Below are 10,668 nucleotides of genomic sequence, written 5' to 3'. Positions count from 1 at the left end.
CTTGACCCCGATACTGGTCCCGATATTGATCTTGATCTTGGCCCATGATTTTGGCCTTGATTTGAGTCTGGACCCTCCACTCATATGGAGAGGAATTAATTATAATCCACATGGGTGAATATTTGACATGCGTCAAATTTTAAAAACATGATCATGTTTTGTAAAAAGTTAATAAAAATAAATTATATCTTCATTACCAATGTATTAAGCATCCACCTGATTTTGGCCCGATCCTGACCATAATTTTGGCTCTAGTCTTAATGTTAATTTGACCTTGATCATGTATTAGATTTTTATCCTAATCTTCACATCAACATTGATATAATTATAAGTCTCGATTTTGACCTTCAATCATTTTGATCATATTAGACTATGAGTTCACTTTAATATTATTTTTAAAATAATTTTTATTTTTCGAACTAAGTCATTTTTAGTTCCAAAAAATCATTGATTTTTTTTTATTAAGGCGATATATTGTATTATAAATAATAAAAGCTAGTATATAGAGAATTAATGTCTAACAAATCTACACCCCCAACTTCTCATCATGAATATTGACATCTCTTTTTTTACCTCCAATGTGATATTTTAGAAGAAAAAAAAATATATTAAAGACAGATAGCTATGTTTGTAACTAAAATATAATTTTGTTTAACTACGAAAAAAATATCAATACTAAATTATCATTAACAAAGTTTTGAATATGATTTTTAACAAAGTTTTGAATATGATTTTTTTTTTGTTGAATAAGGATATCAATGGGAGGGGTTTTCAATTTCCATCACCAAAGTAATGGGAGAGGTTTTCAATTCCCATCATCAAAGCAATGAGAGATTTTCAGAGATCAATATAGAATTATGGAGTATGAATTTATTTATGTTTTAAAACAACACTATCAACTTATTAACTATTTTATCATTTTGTATGAGCTTGAATCATTTTATATTTCTATGTTATTTTTAATTTACTTATGATACTTTTATTTTTATTATTATTATTGTGGCCAATCAGGGCTAATCAGGGCCAATTAGGACTAGGGACAGGGCCAATTAGGGCCAACCCATCCCAACCCTACCCAATTAGGACCAATTAGGGCGGGAATGGGCTTGGCTTGGCCCTATATGGCTTAGGGCCAGGGACAATAATCCTTGTTCATCCTTGGCCCTGAACTAGGGTCAGGGCGGGAATGAGCTCAAATTAAAACATATAGGGCTGGGCTTGGGATTGCAAAAGCTCGGCCCAGTTGCAGCCCTAATTCAAACCAGATTTTAGTGGGAATGTTTTGTCTGACCCTCGCTATTTGGTAATGAACACATATGGGGAAGGAAGCTAGAATAGAGGCTGAAGAAGCCTTCATGAACCAATGAAAACAAGGAGAAGATCATTAGGAATGGCTACTGGGTTGGTTACAAAATTAGACTTAGCAAAACATCTACCTACGAATCAAGGATGATTATTGGCATCCTTAAATATATAGATCTTTGTGATTAAAACGATTCCTATTCTAAGTTTGGATGAATAAATAATTATAATAAACAACAAAAAACAAGAATACAAGGTCACTAAAATGAAAATCGAAAAGAAGAGCTAAGGTTCCAAGAAATAATAATAAGCCAATTTCTCAAGAAATCATAGCTTCTTGAAATTCCATTAAAAGCTTCTCCAAGTAATCTTCTATCCCATAATCACGACTCGAGCAAACTCGGTTTGTCATGTCTCAAATTAGTTTATGCGATAATCTTGTTAATTAATGGTTTTTAAATTAATTTTTAACTCGAAATTGTTAATTGTTAATGATAATAATACTAATGTTTATTATCGGTATCGGTATGCCGATATAAAAATATTCACCCGACCCGATACGGAGCCCTAAAACCGTGAAATAGGAAAAATACAAATTTATTTAAAAGAGAAAAACTGAACACTAAACACATAGAAGTACAAGGATACTTCCAGAAACCATTGGAACCTGCCGCAAGCATCAGGATTCAGGAGGAAGAGTTGTCTGTCTTTAGCAATCGATCACCTTTGTTCTTCTTGGGACGAACGATTCGAAGGAGAAAGAAAACAGTTAAGAAGAAATATAGATTCAACTATACTATACTATAAATGTCTGCTAGAAGCAGAACAGTCAAGCTATTTTGTCCTGCTTTGGCAAAGTTAGTTCCATTGGTGGCAGTGGAAGAGCAAAGTCTCGACCTCGGTTTCATTGCCCGGACCTTTGGGCTTGAACCGGCGACGTTGAAGCTCAACGGTCACTTCATCAGTAGAGGTCTCGATCTCATCTCTTCGTCAGTCACATGGAAGTCGCTTCTTTCCTTCTTCTCTGCTCGAGGTTTATCTACTGGAGCTAACGATGCTGATGCTCTCATCATCGATGGCAAACTTTGCAAGGCTGGAACAAAAAGTAGGTTTTTTTCTTTCTTCATTCCCTTTTTGTTTGAATGTCGTTGCTTTTGGAATGGTTATTTGGGTTCTTGGAGAACTTTGGTAAAGGTTTTAGTTAACTGTCTTTTGAGTGCCCTAGTTTTGGGATTTTTGCTAACATCGATCAGTTAAGTGGTTCTACTTTTCTCCATGTTCTGAGTTGTAGCCCTTGTATTTTTGTTTCTTGGATGTGTGATTTAGAGTTCACTATTGGTACTTTTTTTTCAAATTTAAACGTATTGGGAATTTCGTTTTGATAATTTTCGGAGGCGTTAGAATGAATTAGTTTGAATTTTAAATGTCAAAATATCTTAGAAATAGCTCAATAAGGTCTGAAAAGAACTATAATCGTGTTCCCCTTACTTGGTAAACAGCAGAAATCTAATTTTCTGCGTAGATTCTTTAAGAAGCATGGATGTACCCACTGAGGGGTCTGGCAAGTGTAGTGATGTGTGCAAGCTTACTCCATCTTTTGAAGAGAGGGCTTCTTTTCTGGACTCGGACCTATGATCATTAGGTAGCAACCTAAGTATTGTGTCTAGTAAATTCGGGTAAGTGCGTGTGGCAGAAATTTCAGCATCTAGTCTTGCAAGCTGCTTGGCTCATGTATTCCTTTTACAGCTACAAGAAATTAAATCTTTGCATGCTTAATAGAGGGAATATATTCTATTTGGATGTCAGAATTTTGATAAAGAAATTTTTTGGCCTTGCAAGTAGATAGTGTGGACTGTTGGATCTTATATATGATACTGATGAGAACAGGTGGTATTTGATAATGAGATGCAGAACTTGGATAGTGCAAATATTTTATGTCCAGAAATTTTGAGTTAGTTTGATTCTATTTTTCTTCATTCTTACTTATTTGGAATTAGTACACTTAGTTAACTTTCATGAGATTTAGAAGAAGTGAAAGAGCCTAGAGAGAGATATTATTTCCGGGGGAAGGTAGTGACTATGTTTCTAATAGCTAGAAGTTCATAAGTTCAATGTGCTTGATATCCGTTTATCTTCCGGGTTCTTAATGGATCTGTTCACCAGAATTTGGAGATTTTCTACAGTATATTCTTAAGATTAACTAATCCATAATCTTTTGGGTGACAGAAAATGTATGAGGGATGATTATGAGAGAGAGAAGGAGATGAGGTATGGTGATGGTTATGTTATTCTTGTATTTAGAATGAACTACCCCAACTGTCTACATTATTCACCAATCATTAAGTCAAGGGATGATGGTGTCTGTCCAATTGGATCTTTTTGACATTGCATAGCCTTTTTGCATGAATACTACACTGACTACAACTGTCTCATCTACCATAGTCATGCTGGCTTTTGCAATTTTTCACTAGCCGGTAATTAAGGAAAGGAAATCCTAACTTGCAGTACATTGATTCCCTGCAGATTATCACAAGGTCACAATTATATTCAGTCTGAAGAGGACAAAGAAAATTCTGATGTCCATTTTATCTTATGCATCTAACAATTGTCTCAGTTGACTTAGATCTTTCCTCTTATTATTTGCAATTGATCTATCAAGATTCTTACTCATTGTGGTAGGAGAAGTTTAGAGGTGCCTTTAGGGAATCAATATTAAGGGGATTCCCAAATATGTGTGGTTTTTCCTCAGAATAGATTTTTATTAACTAGATGGGCAAGAGATTCAAATCTGTTGCAGCTTCTGAAGATAGTAATTTTATATATTTTTTCTTTTGTTTTCCTATTCATTTTCAAACTGCAATTTAACGATCCAGGACTTCTCAAGAAGGCAAAGAATAAAAGTGGGGATTTCTCAGTTTTCTAGGTTGGATAATGAATTTTCTTATGATTTAATCTATTTGATTATATGCTCAATCTTATCTTTCACTAAATTATGAGGTAGAAAAGGTATCGAGTCCCCCCCCCCCCCCAAAACTAAAGAAATAACTTGATATAAAACCTTTTTGATTTACGTACTGCCTTTGCCTGCTGTAATCCATCAACACTTATAATGAAGGGTGTTGGGTTTTTCAGCCTATTTGACAATCAATGCAGGGTGTTCAACAGAGTAGGTTTTACATGAACTTAAATTAGATCCTTAGTGACTCAAATAAGTTGGCGTTTGCAAAAGATATGTTGTACTGATGTTGATAGGTGATCTGTTTTATAAGTACTCTGGAAGCTGCTTTCAAGGGTATTGATTGATAACTAATTTCCTGCTGCAAATTATTACAATGGTGGTGTTGATGACTTTTGTACCTTCAAGTACATATTTTTTTCCAATATGGAAAGCTAACATTTACTTCTAATAATTTATCAATTCATATACTTTTGTTGACAATGGAGTCATGGACCTTTCGGGCGATGACTTAATGGCGTCAAAATTTCTGATCATATATGCTCTTCCAGTTTTATTCTTGTTTACTGAAAAATAATTGAGAATTTACTTTTCTGGCTACATGCTTCAAACTTTAATATGATGCTAGTTAATGTGGTGGCAGAGATGCCTTGTATAACTGATGTATCATAATGTTCTCAATGCCTAATACTTCCCCTTTATATACAGTATTCATCGTGTTGAATTTATCAAACATCAGATTTGTTAACCCAAGTTGCATCTTTTCAGGATCACATGACCCTTCAGGTGAACAAAACGATCATCAAACAAATGAACACAGTGGGCTTTGTGATAAACGAAAGCCCCCAGTTGAAGATGATAAGCTGCTGGAGAAGAAAAGAAGATCAGGTACAAAGTTAATTTATTGTAGCAGTAGCATCCGGTAATGTGTTTGTATGTTCCCCTCTCCCTTTAATGCCAACCACCCACCCCTTCCCCCCCCCCCCCGAAAAAAAAAAAAAAAATCAAATCCAAAACTTAGGTAATGTAAGTGCCAATTGTGACCAAAGATCGATGCAGCGGTTAAGTTGTGTTATTGCAACCTTCAGGTTGCAAGTCCAAGACTTGGAGATAGCCTATCCAAGACGTGGGGACAAAGCTACATACATTTGCCTCACCTGGAACCTGCTGTAGCGGGAGCCTCCTGCACTTGGATGCTCCTTTTATCATTTGCAGATGAATAATTTTCTGATGATATCAGCATTTTTCTGTTATTTTTTCAGGGGAACATGTTGATCTAGTAGTTAAGTGCAATGCCCTGGGTGTTAAAAGGAAGTCATGGCTAGAGAATGTAAATCTAGTCAAGCGAACAAAGATGGATCAGACAAACTCAGGTCCAATCTATTGCCACTGAAAGTTTACATGGTTCTGCAATTTTGTTTTCTATTGCTAATGATAGCTTTGTTGAATTGATTGGATGAACTGATGCTTAGATTTTCCTCACTGGTTCACACTGTTTAGATAATAATGTGTTCTTTTGGGGTATTTTCAGGTTTTCAAGAGAGAGAACATAGCCCATCCAGTGTCACCTCAGCTAAACAATTCACTTGCGGCTACTCGTTGAAGCGTTCCAGAGAAGACGAGATGGTCACAACCTCTCCTTGTAAGAGAGCAAGATAATGCGTTATTTCCTTCCTTCTTGTTGGTAAGGAAGTGCAAAATTATTGGTCTCATCTACACATTCAACAGAGGCAAGTTTCTGTAAAATCGTATGGTGGTGTTGAGAGCCTGTTCAGATCTCAAGTAGAAGCAGAATGTGAAAACTGTATATCCTTGAACCAAACCATGTATATAGATAGATAACTTCCTGCACTGAGAACTTCAGTGTTTTAATTAGTTTTGTGAACTTAAAGTCAAATTTAGCTAATTTTATTAATCGAATCATTGAGTGATTACTTCTGTAAAGAAAATTTAGAAGTAACTAGTCATTTAATTTTCCCGAAACTATTACTTGGTTCCAATTAAGATGCTTACAATAATTTTTTAATTCAAGGTTATGAAATCTTCTGTCCGACCTTAATGTCACATATAATGCTTGAAGCAAATTTGTGTCTCTTTCTGTAGTCACTCTGGATCAGGGAGAAGCTTGATTTCTGAGGACCTTCGTTCAGTTCGTTGGCTCTGAGAAGACATCAAAGAATCAGTCCAAGGCACATTCATTTGTGGATGGCTCTCACGGGAAGTGCTTGAATAGTATGTTGTTTGATTTTCCAATGAAAGCTTTTCAAAGGCCTTAAACCTCAAATCCTCAGTAGTAGTGCTGCTGTGCTTCACAACAGGTGCTTGAACTGCAATTTTGCCTTGAAGCATGCTCACCACAGCAGACATAGCAGGCCTGAGAGAAGGGGACGGATTTGTGCATAAAAGAGCTAGATTTAACATCCTCAGTGCCTCTTCTTTTTGGTAGTCTGACCCAAGGATTGGATCCACGAGTTCTATCAGATTTCCTTGCTCTTGTAAGACATAAGCCTGTGAGATCGAAGAGAAATGTATATATCAAGATAAAGCTACGTAGACAACCATGCAGTTGCAGCAGCATTCTTTTCTTTCCATTAAAAAATAAATTTGATCGAGGTTACTTAATTACCCAATCAAGAAGGTAAACAAAATCCTCTCTTGGCCTGTAACTTGTGTTGCTTTTTCCACTGACAATCTCCAGCACTACAACTCCAAAGCTGTAAACGTCTGCTTTGTCCGTCAAATAACCCCTCATCGCATATTCAGGGGCCATGTATCCTCTACAAAATAAAAATTGTATGGTATTAACATTATATTTAATTTCATCTAGAAATTATTTCGCTGCAATGTTCGAATATCAAATCATTATGCGCATTTGGCATCATTGCATTTAGTAGGCGCGTTTAACTCAAAGTAGCCCCGGGTCTCACATTTTGCAATTTCTTGCATAGTTCTAGATTTTGTTATCTTTTTAAATGAAATAAGACCATTCTTCAGGCACTAGGCTTCTGTATTTATTTAATTTAATTAAAATAGTTTTAATTTCGCATTGTCTTGATCTTACATCAAACTAAGTTTTGCATTTGCCTAACAGTTGTAGCTAAGCGGGTCATTTGACCATTTATTGTTATCTAAATTTCAAATTTTCCTTAAAAATATTCACAATAATGATGTTAATTTGGATTTATTTTAAAAATTTAACTTTCATATTTTCGCAAATCAATTTCAAAGGATTTGATTACAACCATGTTTTATGTCATAGATTCTTCTCTTCTAGTTATTTAGATTTTTATTAGTTTGTACTATACTTTCACGTTCATATTTGTAGAGTATATGTTTAACTTGAATTACTTTTATTTCCTCTATTAATTGAATCTAGTTATGCTAGATAAATTTTAAATTTTGAACTAATCCAAGAATGGTTAGATTTTGAGCTTGTTTCTTCTTTTTTTTCTTGCTTTCATTTGATATGACACGCAATGTTAAAAAAAAAAAAATGTTCACCAATTATGACTTGTCTAAATGGATGGACCAAGTGCATCATCCCTTCTATCTCAATGACTTAATCCATAATATTTTTTTTTTTTTTTTTTCAGAATAGCTCAATATGGTATACACTCTTAAAATTGAATGTAGATCTCATAAATTATAGCAGAAGAAAATAAGAAACCCCTCACATGCATAGTTGTCAAGGTGACTAGACAATCCATTGTGTTGAAGAGAAAACTTAGGCATGCAGACAAAAAATGAAATGTTATAACAATGATATTTCATATAGTCATTCTTATATACAACACATAAATCATACCAATGCAATCTAATAAAACTATGGTAGAAACGACCTAAATAAATCAATGTATAATCAACGAAGTCTAGAACATACATATTTATCTAAAAATAAAGCAAAATAATTAACATAGACTAGTGAAGAAAAATGTATGTTATCATCTTGACATAAGAAAATGCTCGAATGGATAGATAGTTCTTAGGCTATGACATTAGTCACCTAACAACTATATTCACATGCAGAAAAGAAGAGTAAGAAATAAAGAAATTACTCACATAGTTCCAGCTATTCGAGTGCTAATATGGGTATTCTCCTCTTCATCAAGTTTAGCCAAACCAAAGTCTGAAATCTTAGCATTAAGATCCTTATCAAGCAGCACATTAGTTGCTTTTATGTCTCTATGGACAATTTTCAACCTTGATTCTTCATGAAGATAAGCTAGACCTTGTGCTATCCCCAAGCAAATCTTGAGCCTTGTCGGCCAGTTTAGGTATATTCTTTGGTCTTCAAAACCTAAATGCATATCACAACTTATCATCATTTAACCATAAATTCTTGTGCAAACCAATTATAGACAATGTCAATGACTATCATTCATTTACTAAAAGAGTAGACATTATATTCACGATGACAGTATAGGATTTACCAAATAGTGCACGGGCTAGGCTATTATTCTCCATATACTCATAAATTAATAGCAGCTGGTTTCCTTCAATACAACATCCATAAAGCTTCACAAGATTTGGGTGTTGTAAAGCAGAGATCATGACTATTTCATTTAAAAATTCACGATTCCCTTGCTTGGACTTGGAAGAAAGCTGCTTGACAGCAATTACCTTGCCATCTGATAGTATACCCTAAGACAATATAAGTAAAATTTGAATCACTATTTCTCCAAAATAAACAAGGTAAAATTTGAAATAAAGCTGCTTTTTTTTCTATTCCCCAATCTTAATTAAACTTTTCATTTACATCCTACATTTTCGTCTTTCCTATTGAAGACTAAAGCAAATTTACAACATCAAAGTGTTGCGGCATGCTGCTGCTAGAATAATTTAAAGGCTCAACCCACAAAATAAGATATAGATTGATGGTGACAAGTGAGAAGGGTGAGTCAAAGATTTGAACACTGACATACCTTATATACAGGCCCAAACCCACCTTCACCTATCTTATTTGATACATCAAAATTCCCAGTTGCAGCCACAATTTGTCTCAAACTGAAGTGACCTGTTTGTAGCTCTATGGCTTTAAGTTCAACAAAATTAGTAATATTCCATACATAGATGAAACTATAATGATAATTAATCTATCCAGTTAATGATATGTATCATGTGACATCTATAAATATTTGCATAGATATTGGTTTTTATAAATACAGAGCACACATGTAGGTGAGAACATGTGATACCAATATGAAGATATGATATGCGTGAAATGCATAAAAACTAGTGATCAAACCAATAAATTAATAAAGCGTAAAGAGTAGACATGTGAAGTAAAGGAGACACATATAGAAGTTCTTATACAATAGCAAAGTATAGACCAAGAACCAATCAATAATAAAGACTTGAAGACAAGAGAGCAAATAAAAGAAGAAGATAGGGGAAATTACAAAATCATGATATACTCAACTTGGGAGTTATTGTAGTTAGACTGCCATTTATTTATAAATAGAATTACAAGCCAAGGGAAGGTAGACTGTAAGTAAGAACTTACTAAAAGTACAAAACACTAATTAGCAATAACATGATGACAAAGAAACTAAAGAAAAGACAAAAACAATTATCACATAAAAAATCCTTAATTGTGACAACAACTAACATATTATTGCCAAGACAATAATGCTATAGGGACACACTTAATGGCATATAGATTGTCCATGCCCCACTTGGATCAATCTTTCAAGAAGGTAAGACTAGATAAAAGGCTTGATAAACATATCACCCATTAGTTTGTCAAAGGAAATGAATGGAGTCACATTTATTTTCTACATAAATGGATTTCAATGTGTTTAGTCATTTAGTTAACACTGGGTTGAAAGCAACCACTTTATTATCACAACAAAATAGTGGGTATTTATATGAGACCTCAAATATGTAATAACCACCTTAACTATTGATGTTTGTGGCTTGATGTTGTTCTCTCAACCAATAACCATCGTTTCAACCTAAAACTATTCCAAAATAAATTACTTTTATTCTGTTAATTGACTAATACTGAAACCCCTACATTTTCTATTTTATTCCTTTCCCATTAGCTACACGACCTCTTCCCTATCTATACCTGACATATTACTTTTTCTAACCCAAAATAATAACCAAGATTTCTAATTAAAATGTAGTTTCATATCAATTATAAACAAGCATATTCTAGGAATGTTGTTAGAATAATGCATTGCGTTACAAACACATGGATGATCCATTTGTCCAACCTTTGTTATCAAGATCATTCCTTCCCAAGCAACCTTTCACCCAAAGAGTCAGTAAAATCAATGTTATGAGCACACATGAAGCAACAACGATACTGATGATTACTCCAACTGAAAGTCCAGAGCCAAAATCTGCACAATCAAGCAAGTTGCATTATCACAATGAGAAGTGCGAAGAATGGGGAAAATAGAAAG

At 34.2% G+C, this 10,668-nt stretch overlaps 2 protein-coding genes across 2 annotated transcripts in view; one reads left to right on the top strand and one right to left on the bottom strand.

Moving 5' to 3' along the window:
- The first annotated feature begins 1,955 nt into the window (after positions 1 to 1,955).
- Positions 1,956 to 6,434, top strand: LOC149023025 (amino acid-ligase). Its single transcript, XM_089150898.1, has 4 exons — positions 1,956 to 2,407; positions 5,027 to 5,146; positions 5,521 to 5,631; positions 5,790 to 6,434. Exons 1-4 carry the CDS (start codon positions 2,110 to 2,112, stop codon positions 5,915 to 5,917), a joined length of 657 nt encoding a protein of 218 aa, XP_089007024.1. The 5' UTR covers positions 1,956 to 2,109; the 3' UTR covers positions 5,918 to 6,434.
- The window catches only part of LOC149023024 (putative LRR receptor-like serine/threonine-protein kinase At1g53440), a 27,139-nt gene continuing 22,828 nt past the window's right edge, over positions 6,358 to 10,668 (bottom strand). Inside the window, exons 19-24 of the mRNA XM_089150897.1 lie at positions 10,477 to 10,605; positions 9,181 to 9,284; positions 8,689 to 8,899; positions 8,318 to 8,555; positions 6,885 to 7,035; positions 6,358 to 6,766 (exon numbers count right to left, since the gene is read on the bottom strand). Of these exons, the coding sequence (XP_089007023.1) occupies positions 6,362 to 6,766; positions 6,885 to 7,035; positions 8,318 to 8,555; positions 8,689 to 8,899; positions 9,181 to 9,284; positions 10,477 to 10,605 (1,238 nt within the window). The 3' untranslated portion in view covers positions 6,358 to 6,361. The remainder of the gene's footprint in view (positions 6,767 to 6,884; positions 7,036 to 8,317; positions 8,556 to 8,688; positions 8,900 to 9,180; positions 9,285 to 10,476; positions 10,606 to 10,668) is intronic.

This window comes from Hakea prostrata, chromosome 3 (genome assembly GCF_041222555.1).
Source record: "Hakea prostrata isolate BN-2017 chromosome 3, UWA_Hpros_2, whole genome shotgun sequence".
Lineage (NCBI taxonomy): Eukaryota > Viridiplantae > Streptophyta > Magnoliopsida > Proteales > Proteaceae > Hakea > Hakea prostrata.
This window is presented reverse-complemented; position numbering and strand designations above follow the sequence as displayed.

Excerpts from the sequence above, each read along its gene's own strand:
- LOC149023025 (XM_089150898.1), top strand. The coding sequence starts at position 2,110 with ATGTCTGCTAGAAGCAGAACAGTCAAGCTATTTTGTCCTGCTTTGGCA. Across the intron at positions 5,147-5,520 it reads GGAGAAGAAAAGAAGATCAG|GGGAACATGTTGATCTAGTA; the intron begins GTACAAAGTTAA and ends TTATTTTTTCAG. Across the intron at positions 5,632-5,789 it reads GATGGATCAGACAAACTCAG|GTTTTCAAGAGAGAGAACAT; the intron begins GTCCAATCTATT and ends GGGTATTTTCAG.